Source organism: Panicum hallii, chromosome 1, assembly GCF_002211085.1.
Source record: "Panicum hallii strain FIL2 chromosome 1, PHallii_v3.1, whole genome shotgun sequence".
Taxonomy (NCBI): Eukaryota; Viridiplantae; Streptophyta; class Magnoliopsida; order Poales; family Poaceae; genus Panicum; species Panicum hallii.
Genome location: NC_038042.1, coordinates 1,361,817 through 1,380,558, shown reverse-complemented (window position 1 = coordinate 1,380,558; position 18,742 = coordinate 1,361,817). Strand labels below are relative to the sequence as shown.

Sequence of the window (18,742 nt, the reverse complement as noted above, 5' to 3'; positions counted from 1 at the left end):
ATTGCCTGATCTTGTTTGTTTTACCACTATTGCTGTATTATTTATGCCAGCGGTAGCCATTTTATTCACTGTAGTTCACTTACAACGTTTTCTTTGAAGTTATCTTAGTCCGTTTCCCCTGTACCTCTAATCAAACACAATTGGTATTTTGGATGTCTTGAAGCCAATTAATTGAAACTTAGGTTGCAGATTATCTTTTCTGTGTTCGGATTGGATATTTGAAAATGACTCAAGCAGATTTATATTGGAAAAAAAAATAGTTTCGTAATAGTATAGTTTTGTTGTGTAATTTGTGAGCGTTGAGGATCTTGTCCATGTCGAATCTGATCAGAGGGAGTATTGAAGTCTCTTTGCCCATAGCAAGGCAAAAGTAGTGGCTGGTTTGGTTGACAATCAATTTTGCTGTACATGATTGTCTAAGGTGCCAAAGTTGATCTTATACACACATGTGACAGGATGATTAGCCACCTCTGAAGTTAGGGAAAAATTAGCCTTTAACAAGTGGGCCAAATGGATAAGAAGTTAAGATTGACTGAGTCGTGATAGCACCGAAAGCTAACTTCAAGCTGCTATGGTTAAACGCTGTAAGCTTGTGTATAAACCTGCTAATACAGCTTTATAAGCTGCCAGTAGTGACCTGCTGTCAGCTCCTTTTCCCGTAGCCAGCACATGCAAGATTGCCAGTCAGCAAGAGCACCCCAGCCTGAACTTTTGAAGCACAAAAGCTCACTCTGACAAAATGTTCAGACTGTACTTGCAACAATACTATCAGTGAGATAGTAACAGTATTCAGGCCAACAATTTGTTTCTACTTGGACAATACGTAGGAACACTTCACTGAAGATGGAGTCAGTCAGGTATGAGATGAACAGATACCCTTCTTGGCAATTGCCATTGCTTCCCAGACTGATGGTTGATACAGCAGCCATACAGAATGTTTTACAACAGGAATCACTGACAATACAACCCCCTTCCCCGGTTTGAACCTCCAATTTCACCAATCAGACTGCTATCTCTCTGCTCAAATTGCTACCTTTTCAGTTACATGAATATGCAAGTTAGAGACTGCTACTCTGATCCCCCAAACCCAACTATCTTTCCAAGCTTGCTTAGCTTAGGAGAGCTTGACTCCATTGCTGGTCACACGAAATGGTGCGTCGGGTACTCGTGCTCCGAGCCGTTGTAGTCGTAGTAGAGCCTCTCCCCCTTGGAGATGTCCCTGTTGGCCACCAGCAGCACCCGGCACTCGCCGGCGACGTCGAAGCGCACGCACTTGAGGTTCTGCTTCTTCCTCCCCTCCGGCGTGTGGTTGTTGATGCCGTTGATGAAGCGCGCGATGTTGCTGCGCCGGTCGGGGCAGATGACGAGGCTCCGGGACGGCGCGGACGCCGAGAGCAGGGTCATCATGCTGTCGCCGTCGTCGTGCTCCCGGTTCCGCAGGTAGTCCACGTCCCCGACGTACTCGGTGATGATGGTCAGGTCCCTGATGAACCGATCCGCCTCCACCGTGAACCCCTCCACGGGGTCGTACACCACCAGCAGGGGCGGGCACTCCCCCCGCTCCATCATCCGCTGGCACTGGCTCAGCGTCTCCACGTCCTCCTTTGGCAGCACCTGGCGAAGAGGAGAGATCCAGATCGATTCAGCGACAAGGCAATGGTGGGTGGTGCCTGAGATTGGCGGTAACAAAAAAGAAAGGAAATTGGCACCTGCATCCCTCCAGCCTCGAGGGCGGCGCGGTTGGCGGAGCGCGGCGCCATGCCGGGCTGGTAGGTGAGGTGGTTGCTGAAGACGGCGCCGGTGGCCGTGAGCGCGGTGGCGAGCGAGGCCATCTGGCGGAGGCGCTGCGCGGGGTCCTCGCTGGGGTTGAAGGGCAGCAGCTTCCTCTTCTTCTTGGACACCACCAGCGCCCCCGCGGGCTTCCGCTTCCGCTTCTTCGCCTCCGACGACCCCGTCGACGCCGCGGCCAACGGACTCCGCTGGATCTTGAAGAAATCCACGATCTTCGTCTGGACAAGCGGGAACTCTGCAGGGGGGGGGGGGGGGGAAGAGACGCATCCCCAAATTCAGCAAACAAACGGCTAGCATTGCAAAATTGATGAGCGGGAGGGAAGCGGTTGCTCACGTTTGGGCTTCCTGGCGGTGGCGGCGGAGGAGGCGGCGGCGGACTTGGACCTGGCGGGGGCCGGGGAGCGGCAGGAGGGGCAGAACCAGTCGCCGGCGGGGACGCGCGGGAGGATGGGGCGGAGGCAGAAGATGTGGAACCCGCGGTCGCAGCCGTCGCACAGCATCAGCTCCGCGGCCGCGTCCCCGGACCCGCAGGCCTCGCAGCTCACGTCGTCGTCGTCGCGGGACTCCGCCCGGCTCGGCGGCGTCCGCGCGCGCGTCCGGCGGCGGAGCTGGCCGGCGGCGCCCATCCGCGGGGGACTGGCTCGGATGGTGGTGAGGTGGGCGCCGGCAGCGGGAGCGGGGTGGGTGGGGTACGGAGGAGGAGGGACAGGTGGTGGGTAAATAGAAATGGAGGCGGGGGCGGGGGCGGGGGCGGCGGCGGGAGAGGGGCGGGGTTTTGGCGCGCACGGGGGCTCGGGTTCGCGGGAACCGCGGGGGGCGGAGGTCAGCGCGCGCCAAGTTTTGTGTAGCCTTTTTTTTTGCTGTTGTTGCCTCCGTCACCCGTGGCCGTAGGTCCGGGTCGGTTTCGGGCCAGGTACCATCTGTCGAGTGGATGGGCCTTTCTTCGTTCGAGTGGAGTGGGCTGGCGCTAAATGGGCTGGGCCATGAGCTCATTCCTTCCAATTTGAGCCCCGTAACTCCTGGAATAGGTACTTATCTCTTAAAAAATAAAAAAAATGTTCCCAAAAAATCAGAAAAATGGAGGTGTGTTGTGTTGCAGCACGCAAAAAAACCCTGCAAGCTCAAAGGAATCAAATTGTTGGATGGTAACTGTTTGGATTCTGGTGACGACCTGTTCGCTTTGCGATCGATCGTTGGCTCTCCACGGGAAGAAGAAACAAAAGGATCGGTTCTGCTTTGCTTTTCTACTGTTTCCACGCTACTAGCGGCGACCGTTCGTAGCCCAGCAGCCGGATCGTCCCGCCCTGCCGGCACGGGACTCCGATCCCCTGCTTCTGGGAAGCTTCCGCCGACGGCGACGCGCACCGGCCGTGTCGTCACCTCCTCCCCTCCCTCCGGATGCATGCCATGCCATCGCAGCACGTACGAGAAGGTCCCAAAGGGGAAACCCTCCTCCGCGCCCGCGCGCCGTGGTGATGACGTGGCTGGACCCGTGCCGGGCGTACAGTGTGGAGTCAGTAGACGGGGGACTCGGCAAGTTGACAAAGGAGAAAGGACGGAGGGGGGTCACGCCAAACAAAAATCTTGCCGTCGCCGAAGCTTCCTGGAAGCTCGCCTCCGATGGGATCCCCGTCCTGACGCCGCCGGCCAACCCCGTGCTGTTTCAAGTCCCGGTGTTTACTTCGAAAAACAAAATGTGTTGTTGAAGAAATCTCTCGTTCTAGAACAAAGTGAGTTTGAAGTATGAGCATCGTTCAAAAGAATTCGTTCCCGCGTTTAAAATGGACGGCAGTTGAAAGTTTAAACTGACTAGCAGTCAAGCAAATGAGATGATCGCATCTGCCCGACGCAGCCAAAGCTCGGGTTTTTATACACAGGCTGCTGCCCATTGTCAACACACCATCGAACTCGTCCTCCGAATAATAAAGCCGCTGCCTCCCTCGCCTGTCGCAGCCGTCAGCCAAGAACAGCTCGCGCGCGCCACCGATCCAGCCCACCATGGCGGCACCAGCAAGCCCCCGCGGCGGCGGCGGCTCGGAGGCGGCGGAGGCGTACGAGGACCTGCTGCCGGTGATGGGGGAGCGGCTGGGCGCGGCGGGCCTGCTGTCGGAGCTCCGGGCGGGGTTCCGCCTCCTGGCCGACCCGGCGCGGGGCGCCATCACGGCCGAGAGCCTGCGGCGCGGCGCGGCGGCGGCGCTGGGCGTGGCCGGGATGACGCCCGCGGAGGCCGACGCCATGGTGCGGGAGGGCGACGCCGACGGCGACGGCGCGCTCAGCGAGGCCGAGTTCTGCGTCCTCATGGTGCGGCTCAGCCCCGGCATCATGGCCGACGCCGAGGCGTGGCTCGAGGAGGCCATCGCCGAGGAGCTCGCCCGAGGAGAAGAGCCCCGGCTCGCCGACGCCGACGGCAGTGGCACGGCGGCCCCGGCGAGCCGCCGGTCGGTTTGATAATCAAGTCGGCCTGTGGGCTGTGCGTGTCTCTGTGCCGTGAACCGTGATTAGTTGTGATGTGTCTGCTGTAATTACCGTGATGATGAGTACTACTCCGTGACTGTTCTTGGATGTAATAATAATTTCGTGTAACTTTTTGCTTCACATCTTCGTGCTCAAGCCTCTCTACTAACTGAATTCGTTTGACGTATCAATTTCCTCATGTTTGAGTGAAGTATTTTTTTTTGTCAGTAACAGATAAAAAAGTAGTCTTTTCGATGGGGAGATGCAGCAGAAAAATCACTGGAAGATACCCGACGCAAGCTCCACGCTTTTCCTCCTCCGCCGCCGTGCCTTCTCCTCTGCCATCGCTGACCGTTCCGACTGCCACCAAATCACCGCCAGAGGGGACGGAGGAGGGGCAGGAGGGCCTCCTCGCGCGGCCATGGCGTTCTCGTCCACACTGCTGCTGCGCGCGCCGTTGAGCCGCGCAGCGCAGACTGGACGGGACCAAGCGGTCACGGCGAGAAATAGCCACCGGCCGCCGCCTCCCTTCTTCTCCGAGTTTGTACGGATGGTTTGAGAGTGGAGCTTGGCTTGCTGGGCATGAAGCGGAGCCGGCGCGAGCACGGAGACGGCTCGGGGAGCTCGGGCTTCGACCCGGAGATGGCCGTAACCGCCGGCCGGCGCCATTTACGGTTTCCAACTTTGTTTTCCATAAAGCCCCCTATCAATTTACATAAAGCCCCTAAACCGGATCGCGATTAATAATCGCGATCCGATTATTTACATTAACCCCCCTAAATCGGATCGCGACTACTAATCGCGATCCAATTATTTACACAAAACCCCCTGAATATTTTCAGAAAAGTCCCTCCTCATTACTGCTGCCGGGCTCCCCTTCCGGCGCGGCTCCGGCGACTGACGCGCCGCCTCGTCGTCGCGTGCGCAGCTCCGCTCCTCCTACAACCGATCCCCGTCCCCATCCCCCGCCGAATCTCTCCTGCCACGCTTGGCTCCCTCCGCCATTGGCAGCCCCAAACCGCTGTCGGGGCCGGCAGGCGGCGCCGCTGGTGCTGGGGCCAGGAACCGAACGCTCGTCGTCGACGATGTACTGATGCTGACATGCTGTTTGCATCTCGGTGCTCAAGACTCTGAAACTAATCTCTCACTCGCTTCACCTGTCAAAACCGACATATCACTGGAGCAAGGGATTGTAGGATAGAGCATGGATAAATTACTCGCTGCCACCAAACTGGCTAAGTGGTTATCCGTGTTGCATCAAACGCAGCAATGCAAATATGCAATATGCTGGTCTAAAACCAAACAAATGTTTTCAGATATTGCAAAAGACATCTACATCCGTTGCATCAACATCCTCCGGGTTGCGTCGGTCATCGTGTGACGGATGCTTTGCCGTCTCTCTCTTCGCAGATACTTTGCCGCTGTTCTATTCTGGTGGATGCTTTACCACCATCGTCGTGTTGGTTAGGAATCGTCACGGACGGATTCTTTACCCCCGTGGGCGGTTGCTCGGTGGATGTTTTGCCATCTTTATTGCATCGTAGATCTTTGCACTTTTGACGTTGTAATATCCTTTAGCAGATTCAGTTGTACTGTGGATAAGGTTGTAGATTCCAGTGAGTTTCCTCCCCCGTTATTGTTGGGGTTCTTGTTTGTTGAGGTCGCCCTCCACTTGCTTGGTGGTGCTTGTATCCGTCTTAATAATCTTTGTTTATTAAGATCTGTAATGATCGTATTGCTTTTCTCTTAATAAAATACGAGCACGTTGGCGAAAAAAATGTTGCAAAAGACTCTGAACAGGGAACAGCAAACATCACTGGGAGGCCACATTGAGTTACCAGTGTGATCGGATTGAATCCAACCTTGGTGTTTCCTACACTGGGCTTACCTGAACACTTTTCTTCAGTACACAAACAACAGCCTATCAGGCTGCAATGCTGGCCTGTAGATATCTATAGCACAAGAACTAATGGTTGTCCACGTAGATTTTGACGGGCAGGGAGACAGAAGAAATAACTAATTTATGTTGGCTGCAGTATTTGTCAACAAAAAGATAAAGTTAAGTAGTATTTTCGATGGGCATCGGATCCAGCAGAAAGATCCAGCAAGAGAAAAAAATCTGCATTTTAGTACTCACACTTGGGAGTGTGCATCAGTGGAAGAGGAGTCTACTCACATTCTGCTGAAATTGGAGCCAGCAGCAAAACTAAAGGTTTGCTGTCGCCAACCATAGCCGGCTGGTATGTGTCTATTGATATCATGATTCTGACGACTCTCTATCTCTATGCCTGAAGGTGTTGGAATTTGTTTGGTCTGTCTGCGTAGCTTCAGAGTCAACATAGTATGAGTTTCTAGCCAAATCTAGGTTGAGTTTCTGCAGATCAATTTTGTTCACAGTGAATCAGTAATCTAGATACGTTTCCTGTCTGAATTTTCTTCATCAGTGGCCCGCCCGCTGGCCCACATGTCAGGGACCCTTTCACAGTTTCGCTTTTCTCGTCGGCCCCTGACCAGAGTTTCAGAGAAACCCGATGCTCGTCCTCGTCCTCGGTGGTATAAGCCTCGCTGGAGAAGAGACACTGATCCGGACGCCCCCCTGATCATCCACACTCACGCCTGATCTTCTCGAGACGCAGCCGGGCACGAGAGCCTCGCCTGCTGCAAGGCGATAGCCATTGGGCTCCTCTGCCGCCGCCGCGGCGGCGCGCCTTGAGTTCCGCCGTCCGTCCGTGCCTCCCTCCGTGGTGCTTGTGAGGTCGTGATGTTCACCGCGTCACTGTTCTTGGATGTCCTGATGCTGTTTGCATCTCGGTGCTCAGGACTCAGACTAGCTAGAAAAACATCTTTGAGCTAGCCGATGGTAACTACTGAACTTATGGTTACTACGTACTGAACCACTTCCAAGGAGGACGCACGACGCAGGATTGCAGGAAGCCTCAGGAATAAATAAATAAATAAATGTTTGCTTTGCTTGGGAAACAAAACTGAAGTCCTAGGTTTAGCAAAACGAAAGGACGATAGGTTCTGCAAAATGACAACTGAAGTCCCGGAAAACTGGTAGTGGTTGCACCTTAAGAATGTCACTAAGTTGCCATGCTTTTCACTTATATACATGATATCAACTGGAAACAAAGGCCATACGAAAGAGAAATTTTGAATGAGCATAAAATTATGCTTCTCAGAGATAACAAACAAAAAATGTTCATAGCAAGCATCATCATCTTCTTAAAATACTACTTTCCCCCCTCTCTCAAACATTGCAACTTGCAGAAGTTGGACGCTTCCATATCTGACGAAATAACAAGTCAGAAAACTTAGAAGTCGGGAGTGACTGAAAAATAGGCTGCTGGGTAGTAAAAAACAGTAAATAAATAGTTACCTGTTGGAGTCCTTTGAGGAATCTGAGAATGGGAGGCTGTAGCCGGACCTTCCTTTGCTGGAGTTGGAGAAGAGTGAATGGTTGTAACCCTGCTAGCAGCCAATCAAGTCAGCAATCAAATTTGGGGAAAATATCTAAACTTGTGATAACCCAGGCCAATGCATCATCTAATAGGATTAATAAGGGCTTTTTGGGGAATATATTTTGAGAATCCTATATCAACTTGACAGGACACCCTATTAAGTCTCTAATATACATTAATTTATATTGCTGGGGCCCCTCTAACAGGGAATGATTCTGAAACAGGACAATTTTTTTCTACAGCAATCAAAACGGAAAGAGATAAGAAAATGGTATGTAAAATGTAAAAATACTCAAGAGATGGAGAGAAACTGGGAAATCATAGAGCTTTTGCGAGGTTGGTTGGGCCACCAAATAGCTGTGAACAAAGAGGATCCGGCAGGACCGAGTTGGGCCGGCCCGGCTCGTTCCCCTCATACACTATGCTCTCGCTCTCTCTGTTGGCAGTTGGCACCGCCACGCATCGGCCACGTCGGCTCGAGGCCGCGGCCGTCCACCTCCCACGACCCACGTCCCCGTCCAGCGTCGGCTTTCGCCGGAGGAAAACGTACGGCGGAGGCCAAAAAGTGCCGGGCGCGCGTGAGCGCCACGTACCCCTCACTCGCCTCCCCCACACAGCCTGCCTGCCACACTCTTCTCCGCTCCTCGGGAGAGACCCAGCAGCACACTTGTCTCGTCGTCCACTCGGCTCTCGTCCCCGCCTTATCTCCTCCTCGGTCCTCTCCCGCGCTCCACCATCCCCACCAACCAGTCAGAGGTCAGGTCAGCCACACCTCGATCGCGCCCGCCCGCGTCGGAAAGCAGAGCAGAGCGCGCGAGATGGTGGGCGCTGCACCCATGGCCGCGCCGCCGCTCGCGGCCGTCCGCCCCGGCCTCCTCCGGGTCTCCTGCTCCGCGTCCACCGCCCCCTCCAAGAACAGCAACAGCTCTAGGCAGCCGCAGCAGCAGGTACCGCGGCTGCTGCCCGCTCCTCCGCTGAGCGCCGCGGCGGCGCCGGCGGCCGCGATGGTGCCGCTGCTGCTGGCGGCGCTGCCGCCGGACGCGCTGGCGGCGGGGGGCGAGTTCGGGATCCTCGAGGGCCGGAGCTTCGCGCTGCTGCACCCGCTCGTCATGGGCGGGCTCTTCGGCTACACGCTCTGGGCGGGGTACCTCGGCTGGCAGTGGCGCCGGGTGCGCACCGTCCAGGACGAGATCAACGAGCTCAAGAAGCAGGTCAAGCCCGCCGCGGCGGCGGCGCCGGCCGCGGTTGGGGCCGGGGACGCCTCCTCCGCTGCGCCGCCGCCGCCCGCGCCCAAGTCGCCGGCCGAGATCAAGATCGACGAGCTCACCGAGGTAACACCGATCGCCTTGTACATCAGAGGCACAGCTCGATTGTTGCAGGAACGGAATTGTTCAGCTCACACGTGTGCATGGTCGTCGACGCAGGAGCGGAAGAAGCTGCTCAAGGGGTCGTTCCGGGACCGGCACTTCAACGCGGGGTCCATCCTGCTCGGCCTCGGCGTGCTCGAGTCCGTCGGCGGCGCGCTCAACACCTGGTTCCGCACCGGCAAGCTCTTCCCGGGACCCCACCTCTTCGCCGGAGCAGGTACGCCGGAGCTGCCACGCACGCTTGCGGATGCAATGGCATGTCTTGTAGTTAGCTAACCCTTTTGCTGATGAGCTCGGCCAATGCAATGCAGCCATCACGGTGCTGTGGGCGGGCGCGGCGGCGCTGGTCCCGGCGATGCAGAAGGGGAACGAGACGGCCAGGAGCCTGCACATCGCGCTCAACGCGCTCAACGTCCTGCTCTTCATCTGGCAGATCCCCACCGGGCTCGAGATCGTCGGCAAGGTCTTCGAGTTCACCACATGGCCATGAGCAGCGCCTGCTTGCTGGGAATCGTATCGCTGACGCGGCCGCCCGGGCATCCTCTGCTAGTCTGCTTCCTCGCTCTGCATGTCTCTTCTCTTCCACCCCGTTAGTTTGTTGACTTGATGGTAGCCGTGTGTGCTCAGCTCGTTCAGTGCGGTTCTTTCTTTCTCCGTTTCTGCAGGATGCCAGGATTGTTTTCTTGACCTGTGTCGATGTTCATAAAGGTTGTGACTTGCGAGACCGTCGAATCCCAGTTTTTTTTTTCTTTCTAAAACACGAGTAAGAGCTCGTTTTTTTTTGCAGCAAAGGATTTTAAACATGTGGATGGAATAATAAAATAATCAGTACAAAGAGTATAAATGTGCTCTCTACATGGAACGTAATGTCTTTATGTTCTTTTTTTTATGGCTAATGTTTTTATATTCAGATAGTACTGCTGTGGAACTAATCATAACAAAATACTTTCTTACGAAATAACTCTACCAGCTTCAACTACAATTTAGCATTATCTTCGGAACATGGTAACAGCTTTGCAAAATACGGATTTTTTTCAATTCATCGTGAAAAGTGGGAACAAATTTCAGTGTTCAGACGAAATTTAAATTGGCTAAAAACCACCTAAAAATCCACCCAAAAGGAAAAAGGCGAAGGGAAAAAAACCCTGAGCTGTGAGTCACACTCACACTCACACACATGACATGATCACATGAACATGATACGCCTCCAGTCTGGCATTTCCTGCGTGCTAATCACCCAACAACTCAACAAGAAGAAAACAAACAGCTTTCCACAGGAGGACAACCTCAAAAACCCTCGCTCACGAGCTCGCCGCCTCCGCCCCCGCCCCCGCCGCCGCCGGCAATGGAGGGCGTCCACAGCCTCCTCGCCCGGCCCAACTCCGCGCCGTTCGCCTTCTCCCTCCAGCCGGCCACGCACCGGCGCCCCAAGCCGCCGCCGCCGGCCCCCGTCGCCTGCCGCGCCGCCAGCCGCTGGGCCGACCGCCTCTTCGCCGACTTCCACCTCCTCCCCACCGCCGCCGCCGACCCGCCGGCCGCGGCCTCCCCCTCCTCGTCCCCGTCCGTCCCGTTCTTCCCCGACACCGCCGACCGCGCCTTGCCCCTCCCTGTCGACTTCTACAAGGTCAGTAATCCAGTTAGTTCCTCGGGTGATTTGGGGTTATCATTAATAACCTTCTAAAAGAGGATAATACTGCCCTGTACAAATGTGCGGTTGGGCACTCGGCTCGATTACTCCATTTCAAGGATTGTTAGTAGGTTATTAACTACCGCTTTTGTATGACTGGTTAGCAATTAGCAATTCCAATTCGACGGGTTTTGGATCCACCATATCTTCCAGCTTAAATTGAAACCTACATGACTTTGTAAAGGTGGCATTATGTGGAGTTGTATGGTGCATTCCAATGCTTGTTACAAAAAAGAACCTGCATATTTGGTTTTCGGAAAATAATCTGTTTGATCGGCCCTGATCAGATTCGGGGTTACCATTTGATGTGAAAACAGGGGATAAACTTGTTAGCGGGGATAGTACCGTGCTGTAGAAAAGCTTCAAGTTAGTACTTGATTTCATTACTGCATTTTCATGTTTATCACTAGGCTGTTGACTACTTCAATATCATGAAAAATTCCATTCTTAACTGTTATCTGGATGTTGGGTTGACTACTAGCAACGTCAGCTCTTTGGGTTTCAAGTCCGTCATATTCCTGCAACTTACATCGCACCCTACTTAATTCAGAAAAAAAAATGGCATTGTGAAGAGATTTTGGTAGTGTTCCAATGCTGTGAACAAAAATAATTTTCATATTGGATTTGGGTCATGATCTGTTGGAGTTGCTCTTCTCAGATTCTCGGAGCGGAGCCACATTTTCTTGGTGATGGCATTCGGAGGGCCTTTGAGGCGCGGATAGCCAAGCCACCACAGTATGGCTACAGCACAGAAGCTCTTCTTGGGCGTCGGCAAATGCTGCAGCTTGCCCATGATACTCTGACAAACCAGAGCTCCCGTACTGAGTACGATCGTGCACTTTCTGAGGACCGTGATGCAACACTCACCATGGATGTTGCCTGGGATAAGGTGGGGTTGTAGCTCAACAAACAGACAAACAGTGCAGTCTGATGTTCTAGAATTTCAAATGGCACTGGGATATGATGGTTGCTGCCTCTTTTGGTTGACTTGCTAAGCAGGTTCCAGGGGTGCTGTGTGTACTTCAGGAGGCTGGGGAGGCACAGCTAGTTCTTGCAACAGGAGAGCAGTTGCTTCAGGGCCGTCCACCAAAGCGGTTCAAGCAGGATGTGGTGCTAGCAATGGCACTGGCTTATGTGGACCTATCAAGGGACGCGATGGCTGCAAGCCCTCCAGATGTAATCCGCTGCTGTGAGGTGCTCGAGAGGGCGCTCAAGCTTCTGCAGGTGAACTAATTTGTTTTAAGGTCGCATATCAAATCTATCTTGAGGTGACTTTGCACACACAGTTGTTTATTAACTTTAATGTGACATGTGTTCTATAGGACTGTATATACCATAGGTTGTAGATCAGCATGTTCTAGATTTATCAAGTTTTCTTGCTATTAATACTTAATACTGATTACCAATTGTTTTCTTTGGTAAACAAAGTCCCTTTTTTTTGTAAGCATCAGATGCGTATATGTTTCTGTAATAAGAAGCTCTGTAGCCCTTGCATCACTATCAGTTTCAAAAGCTTGAAATCAATCCAATTAAGTCTTAATCATTACTATTAGATAATGAATCATTACTAGTAGATAATGAAATCGATGTGTACATTATGACGTAGCTGTTATCCTGTTATGCTGTAAAACCAAATTGGCATTAAGCTAGTAGCCAACGCTGCCTAGAGATAATCAGTGCTTCAGTCTTTTCATTCCCTCATTCTGTTGTTGCAAACTGCTATAACCTGAAAAGGCTGCTGCTAAATAATCATAAGCCTCAAGACATATTTGCCTTTTAGCTATCAAATTTTTAATTTGGTACTAGATTGTTGTTTGAACATCAGCTTTCGGTTCATTTAAAGAGATATTCTGGAAGCAGTGCTAATACAAACATTGTACTTTAGGAGGATGGTGCAAGCAATCTTGCACCCGATCTGCTATCACAGATTGATGAAACTTTGGAGGAAATTACACCTCGTTGTGTATTGGAGCTACTTGCTCTTCCTATTGATGAGAAACATAAAAATAAACGCCAAGAAGGTCTGCAAGGTGCAAGAAACATATTGTGGAGTGTTGGCAGAGGCGGTATTGCTACTGTTGGAGGAGGATTTTCTCGTGAGGCCTTCATGAATGAGGCCTTTTTGCGGATGACATCAGCTGAGCAGGTTTGTGCCTACCAAGTTTAATGAGCAGCAACATGTTGTAGTATGTACGTTTTACTTGAACATAATTTTTAGAAGACCTTAATCATTTTCTGTCATATATCTCAGATGGATTTCTTCTCTAAAACACCTAATAGCATACCACCAGAATGGTTTGAAATCTATAGCGTGGCACTTGCACATATTGCTCAAGCAATTGCAAGTAAAAGGCCACAATTCATCATGATGGCAGATGATCTTTTTGAACAACTTCAGAAGTTCAATATAGGTTCTCAATATCCTTATGAAAATGAGATGGACCTTGCGTTGGAACGGGCACTCTGCTCGTTACTAGTGGGAGATATTAGCAATTGCAGAATGTGGCTTGGAATTGATAATGAATCCTGGCCATATAGAGACCCCAAAATTATTGAGTTTGTGGTGAATAACTCTAGCATTGATGAAGAGAATGATCTTCTTCCAGGGCTATGCAAGCTTTTGGAGAGTTGGCTTGTCTCTGAGGTTTTCCCAAGGAGCAGAGATACTCGTGGGATGCAATTCAGACTTGGAGACTATTATGATGACCCAAAAGTTTTAAGCTACCTAGAAAGGATGGAAGGTGGTGGGGCTTCTCATTTGGCTGCAGCTGCTGCTATAGCAAAACTTAGTGCTCAAGCTACAGCTGTGCTTGGTACGGTAAAATCAAGTGCTCTTCAAGCATTCAGCAAGGTTTTCCCATTGATAGAACAGCTAGACAGATCAGACAAAGGAAATCCTAGCGATGATCTTGAGAAATCTCCTGAAAAGCTTGCCCCACAAAATGTTACTGGAGATGACATCAATGATTCCAGAAATGCTGCTTTGAAGATTATCTCTGCTGGTGCATTGTTTGCACTATTTGCAGTAATAGGCCTGAAGTGCTTGCCTCGTAAGAAGTCACTTCCTTCTATTAGGAATGAGCATGGGTCTGTAGCAGTTGCTGACTCCATTGGTGGTGAGTAAACTTGTGATCAAATAACATTACTTTCTTCAAGTCATTGGATTTTTCATTGATGTTTCCAGCAAATCTATGTACCAAATTCCACATAAATGTTTCTGGAACCATAATACTTCCTAGCCCTATATGTAATGTGCAAGTGTATATATAAAATGCTTAAAAGCCATTTATTATTCATCAATTGTGTAATGTTCTTCATGAAAACTAATCCTTCCATTATTGTTTGTTGAAGGTCCAGCAGCAGATGAAGAACCACTAGAAATACCTAGAATGGACGCAAAGTTGGCTGAAGATATTGTTCGCAAGTGGCAGAGTATCAAGTCAAAGGCTTTGGGTCCAGAACACTCTGCTGCAGTATTGCAAGAGGTGAGGCTCAAAATATTGACCTTTTTTATTTTTATCTGGCTGGTGCTTACTCCCATGCACAGCTGTTTATGCTGCTAGAGACACTTCGGATGTAGTCCTATAGGTCGTGCTGTTGCCTTCAAGATACTATTGACAGCTTAAGACAACTGTAAAATGCACCAAGAAATTATGTACTTGTGCCAGTTCACTGTTTCAAAGATACTGAGTGCTTCTAAGATGTGTCCTGCCATTAGAAAAATAGGTGACTAACAAAGAAGTAGTTTGCTGGCTTTTATTTTTGCTAAGGAGGCTATCAAAATTCTCATCACAATATTAGAATTTTAATTCTCATAATGAGAACTGTCTGTAACCTAGTCATTTGAGATAAGTGCAACAGCCTGGACATTCAAATGCTCAAGCATGGTTTTTTAACTTGTACTTGCATTGCTTGATTGCCCTTGCCTAAATATCAAGGTGGTACTGATGTTTCCAACTCCTACAGGTTCTTGACGGCAATATGCTGAAGGTATGGACTGACCGAGCTACAGAGATTGACCGCCATGGCTGGTTCTGGGAGTACACACTGTCCGACGTGACAATTGACAGTGTCACTGTCTCAGTGGACGGCCGGCGTGCAACAGTGGAGGCGACAATCGAGGAGGTTGGCCAGCTTACCGACGTAGCAGACCCTAAGAACAATGATTCATACGACACAAAGTACACTACGCGCTATGAGATGGCCTACTCGAAATCAGGAGGGTGGAGGATAACCGAAGGAGCAGTCCTCAAGTCATAGAACGGTGTGCTGTAGCTGTAGCTTAATTCCCTTTCAGTTTTGCTGTAAATACAACGGTTTCTTCTCAGTCCTAGAGAGCTTGATTAGGTTGGTCAGAGATGAGTTCCGCCAGTGGGACAAAGTTGTCGCGAAGGCATATGCTCTTCATTTAGTTTGTATTGGTTGATAGTTTGGCATAGACCCTTCGATGTTTGAAGAAGTGGATGGCAGACTTGCTGATCAGGTTGTGTTAGGAAGTGTCTTTGGTTGGATCCTGTAAGGAAAAGGGAGTACAAGATCAGATGAGATGAGATCCTAGTGGGAGGCATAAGTGCATCACTGCTTACCACATCACTGCATCAGATGTGGTAGCACTACGCAATTTTTCCCAAAAAAAAAACCGTAGCACTATATATCTGTAGAGGATCGTGGCCGTCCAATGGGAGGATCAGAAGAGAGCACCACCACCAGGACAATGCTGTGACCCTGACAAAGCCGGGAAGCGAGCAAGACCAAACCAAAGCGCCAGCCAAGCCAGCAGAGCAGAGCGCGACTCGACTCATCCTTTCGGTTCCCCTCCTTCCACAACCCTCGAGAAGCTTCCGCCCCTCCTCACCCCTCCCGCGCCGCCTCCGCAGCCGCCGCCACAGCAGCGGGAAAACCCTAGCCGCCGTCCTCCCCGCCTCTGCGCCCACCGGCGCCCCCGTCGTCGTCCCCGCCGCCGACACCGCCGAAGCGATCGGATCTCGAGACCGTCGAGCCACGATGGAGGACTGGGGTGAGCTCCTCTCTACCTCTCGCGACTTCCGATCTACGGCTTAGTAGACTCCGTGCGTGGGAATCTGCACCGATGTTTTCCCGGTCTCGGAGGTCGCCGTCCGACGCGGCTAGTTCGTCTTCCCGATGCGCGCGCGCGTTTCGTGATGAGACCCCGGCCTCACACGACCGGTTGCGAATCTCGCGAAGCCGTGCCCCCCGTTTGGCGAGAATATTTTCGAGCGGAGGGCTTTGGATGAATGCGTAGGCGATTGGTTCACGCGGTATTCGTCAAATTAGGTGTTGCTAAGCAAAAGCACCTTAACCTGCCCCAAGTCTAATTGTTTTGGGGTTTAGTTTTTGGGCTTACGGTTTTTAGGATTAATTCATGAGCAGTTCCTATGTAGGTCTGTTAAATCTTTGGGCAAATGTGTGGCGTTTACCAATTAATTTGCACCCTCTGTTTAGATTTAACGTGGTAGTTAAAAAGGTTACTCCTATAAATTTTCTGATGAATTTGGCACTGCACGCGGAGTGCTGGATGTTTGGGTTTCACCTAAACATGAGGAACAACTTCAAATTGTCTTCACTTGGTTTGGGACAGTGACGCAATACAGTAGGTAGATTGAGGTCACCTGCTATCTGTTGTATTCGGTTTTTGATGTCTTTGTTCCGAAAATTTCAATCTTTCTGTTTGCTGTTAGAGAAAAGTGAGTGTACAGGGAGACTTCCCATGGGTCCCTTTGGTCAATCTATGTTAGTCCATTGAATTTAAGTATCAGTTCTGGTGTCGGTTTATTCTGGCACTTTCCTGTTTATTGTTAGTGTCTTATGAATGTATGTAAATCTACTCCGCATTTCAGATGCTGAAGATTTTCAGCCAGCCGCACCTGTCATTAAAGCAGAGCCACTTAAAAATCAGTGGGCTGATGAAGATGTTGAGGAAGATGACGTAAAAGATTCATGGGAAGAAGAGGAAGAGGAGGTACAATGAAAATCTATACCCATGTTTATTAGAAGCATACTTGGTGAACTAATACTCCCTCCGTCCTAATATATAAGACGTACATTTTACTCAAGTCCCATAATATAAGGCACGCTCTCTCTATATGCACGTACATCAATGCAGTGATACTAGTGTTGATAGAGAGAATTAAATATGTTCCTTGGTCTTTGAACCAGAGGTGGTTACGCCTTATATACTGGGACGGAGGGAGTACATCACAGACATTCCTTTGTTTTGGTTCTTTGATTTAGGAAATAATCTGGTGGATACTCGATTTATATGCCTCGGTTCGATATGGTTTATATTTGCATTATAGGGGTGATTTCTTGTTCATAATACCATTCTATTTGTATACCTGGTCGCTGATTCCATGAGTTGTTGAATAGCTCAAACAATTGCTCAGGAGCTTGAATTATTTACTGTAGTTTTCCTTTAATATATTGTTTCTCATTAAAATACACTTCATGGAAATGTAATAGGTGATTGTAAGCCTTTGTGATTATTGCTGGCTTTGATATGCTAAGATACGAGCAGCATTTTCATGTTGACCCTGATATCTATCAGTTGTTTACTTGTTTTCTAGATGCCTACCATTTAATAAGCTAATATTGAATGGCCACTGATTCAAAACTGGTGTTTTTGTTGCAATGACTATTGCAGAAACCTAAGCCACCGCCTGTAGAAAAGCCCACGGCGAAACCTAGCAGTAAGTTTCGTGCGATAAAGGTAAAACAGCAGGCATCTACTAGTGCTGAAGAACCAGATGAGCCTCCTCTTAGTCCCACTTCAGAGAAAATTCGCCAGCAAAGGTATATGTTATTTCTATGAACTGTTAGGTTTTTGGAAATTATATTGAAACTTTGTGCACATCAGCGTGTGATTGCTTTTATTCAAACTGTCATGGTTATAAAGTTTATTCATGGTTACAGTGTTTACTTATTACAGGCTTGTGGAAGAAGCCGATTTCAAGTCAACCACAGAACTTTTTGCAAAGAAGGGTGGCGACCAAAAGTCACTAGATACATTTATCCCAAAGTCTGAGAGTGACTTCGCGGAATATGCAGAGCTTATTGCAAATAAACTACGACCGTACGAGGTCTGTTTAACATTGGCATTGCTATGTCTCTGGTATATCTGCCCTTTTTCTGCAGGATCTGGCCTTGTTGATTTCATGTTTGCAATTTCAGAAAAGCTTTCACTACATGGGTCTACTTAAGAATGTCATGAGACTTTCCATGACATCGTTGAAAGGTGCTGATGCAAAAGATATATCTTCATCGGTGACAGCAATTGCTAATGAGAAGATCAAGGCTGAGAAAGAAGCTGCAGCAGGCAAAAAGAAACAAGGTAACAATTCTTGGGCTCTAGGTGCTTTTCTATTTTGAAGGCAGATCTTGTAACCAGTACCTAGGTTGAAATACATCATCACTGATGCTCACACTGAACGAAATTCTTTCTCGCAGGAGCCAAAAAGAAGCAACTCCACATCGAGAAAGGAGACGATGACTTCATCCCCGGCCGGGGTGGCGGCTATGATGATCCGGATGAGTACGACTTCATGTGATTTGGCTGGGAGCGAAAGTAGGTTTCTGTCATGTATACCTTGGCAAGCAGAGATTGTTACTAGAGTTTGCGGCATAGTTGGCATTCCAGAGGCTCCTGGACTGGGCACTTGAAACTATTTTGCATGGAACATGCTTATCTATTTGAGGTTGATTTTTGACTCTACAGGGGAGATCATTTGTGGTCTGGACCCACAAGTGTGTTATCTTATTCTTGTTCTTTCACTCTTTCGTGTTTATTCTTTTGCCAACTGTACTATATACCATGTATCCGGTTATACTTTGGAGTCAGAGTCATGCAAGTAATCCTAGAGGGTGTCTCACTTGTTCCTGGAGCTGTGTATGAGTGCCTCTTGAAGATTCTGGTCCCTCGATCGTCCAGTCTGGTTGCCTATTGTGATTTTGGAGTGGCTCCAAAT

General features: G+C 50.0%; 5 protein-coding genes across 5 annotated transcripts; 4 read left to right on the top strand and 1 right to left on the bottom strand.

Moving 5' to 3' along the window:
• Positions 1-860: 860 nt before the first annotated feature.
• LOC112880216 (histone-lysine N-methyltransferase ATXR6-like) lies at positions 861-2,425 on the bottom strand. Its single transcript, XM_025944724.1, has 3 exons — positions 2,126-2,425; positions 1,710-2,026; positions 861-1,614 (listed from the first exon to the last, which is right to left on the bottom strand). The coding sequence occupies exons 1-3, from the start codon at positions 2,415-2,417 to the stop codon at positions 1,141-1,143; spliced, it is 1,083 nt and encodes a 360-aa protein (XP_025800509.1). The 5' UTR covers positions 2,418-2,425; the 3' UTR covers positions 861-1,140.
• Positions 2,426-3,555: 1,130 nt separating this feature from the next.
• LOC112880270 (calcium-binding protein KIC-like) lies at positions 3,556-4,398 on the top strand. Its single transcript, XM_025944809.1, has one exon. The coding sequence runs from the start codon at positions 3,790-3,792 to the stop codon at positions 4,237-4,239; it is 450 nt and encodes a 149-aa protein (XP_025800594.1). The 5' UTR covers positions 3,556-3,789; the 3' UTR covers positions 4,240-4,398.
• A 3,968-nt stretch (positions 4,399-8,366) lies between these two features.
• LOC112880257 lies at positions 8,367-9,859 on the top strand. Its single transcript, XM_025944787.1, has 3 exons — positions 8,367-9,037; positions 9,131-9,290; positions 9,385-9,859. Exons 1-3 carry the CDS (start codon positions 8,525-8,527, stop codon positions 9,561-9,563), a joined length of 852 nt encoding a protein of 283 aa, XP_025800572.1. The 5' UTR covers positions 8,367-8,524; the 3' UTR covers positions 9,564-9,859.
• A 403-nt stretch (positions 9,860-10,262) lies between these two features.
• On the top strand, positions 10,263-15,252 carry LOC112880180 (protein ACCUMULATION AND REPLICATION OF CHLOROPLASTS 6, chloroplastic). The gene is made up of 7 exons (XM_025944690.1): positions 10,263-10,697; positions 11,419-11,649; positions 11,760-11,984; positions 12,646-12,906; positions 13,012-13,876; positions 14,112-14,245; positions 14,727-15,252. The coding sequence occupies exons 1-7, from the start codon at positions 10,419-10,421 to the stop codon at positions 15,018-15,020; spliced, it is 2,289 nt and encodes a 762-aa protein (XP_025800475.1). The 5' UTR covers positions 10,263-10,418; the 3' UTR covers positions 15,021-15,252.
• Positions 15,253-15,460: 208 nt separating this feature from the next.
• Positions 15,461-18,654, top strand: LOC112880264 (eukaryotic translation initiation factor 3 subunit J-A-like). The gene is made up of 6 exons (XM_025944798.1): positions 15,461-15,777; positions 16,619-16,740; positions 17,422-17,570; positions 17,707-17,857; positions 17,949-18,108; positions 18,225-18,654. The coding sequence occupies exons 1-6, from the start codon at positions 15,765-15,767 to the stop codon at positions 18,323-18,325; spliced, it is 696 nt and encodes a 231-aa protein (XP_025800583.1). The 5' UTR covers positions 15,461-15,764; the 3' UTR covers positions 18,326-18,654.
• The last annotated feature ends 88 nt before the right edge of the window (positions 18,655-18,742 follow it).

What these genes read in the sequence shown, in the direction of transcription:
- LOC112880216 (XM_025944724.1), bottom strand. Translation starts at nt 2,417, where the DNA reads ATGGGCGCCGCCGGCCAGCTCCGCCGCCGGACGCGCGCGCGGACGCCG. An exon ending in CACCGCCAGGAAGCCCAAAC is followed by an intron (nt 2,027 to 2,125) that starts GTGAGCAACCGC and finishes CCCCCCCTGCAG; the next exon opens with AGTTCCCGCTTGTCCAGACG. An exon ending in TCGAGGCTGGAGGGATGCAG is followed by an intron (nt 1,615 to 1,709) that starts GTGCCAATTTCC and finishes CCTCTTCGCCAG; the next exon opens with GTGCTGCCAAAGGAGGACGT.
- LOC112880270 (XM_025944809.1), top strand. Translation starts at nt 3,790, where the DNA reads ATGGCGGCACCAGCAAGCCCCCGCGGCGGCGGCGGCTCGGAGGCGGCG.
- LOC112880257 (XM_025944787.1), top strand. Translation starts at nt 8,525, where the DNA reads ATGGTGGGCGCTGCACCCATGGCCGCGCCGCCGCTCGCGGCCGTCCGC. An exon ending in AGATCGACGAGCTCACCGAG is followed by an intron (nt 9,038 to 9,130) that starts GTAACACCGATC and finishes TCGTCGACGCAG; the next exon opens with GAGCGGAAGAAGCTGCTCAA. An exon ending in CCACCTCTTCGCCGGAGCAG is followed by an intron (nt 9,291 to 9,384) that starts GTACGCCGGAGC and finishes AATGCAATGCAG; the next exon opens with CCATCACGGTGCTGTGGGCG.
- LOC112880180 (XM_025944690.1), top strand. Translation starts at nt 10,419, where the DNA reads ATGGAGGGCGTCCACAGCCTCCTCGCCCGGCCCAACTCCGCGCCGTTC. An exon ending in TCCCTGTCGACTTCTACAAG is followed by an intron (nt 10,698 to 11,418) that starts GTCAGTAATCCA and finishes TGCTCTTCTCAG; the next exon opens with ATTCTCGGAGCGGAGCCACA. An exon ending in CTGCTGCAGTATTGCAAGAG is followed by an intron (nt 14,246 to 14,726) that starts GTGAGGCTCAAA and finishes CAACTCCTACAG; the next exon opens with GTTCTTGACGGCAATATGCT.
- LOC112880264 (XM_025944798.1), top strand. An exon ending in GGGAAGAAGAGGAAGAGGAG is followed by an intron (nt 16,741 to 17,421) that starts GTACAATGAAAA and finishes TGACTATTGCAG; the next exon opens with AAACCTAAGCCACCGCCTGT. An exon ending in AGCAGGCAAAAAGAAACAAG is followed by an intron (nt 18,109 to 18,224) that starts GTAACAATTCTT and finishes TCTTTCTCGCAG; the next exon opens with GAGCCAAAAAGAAGCAACTC.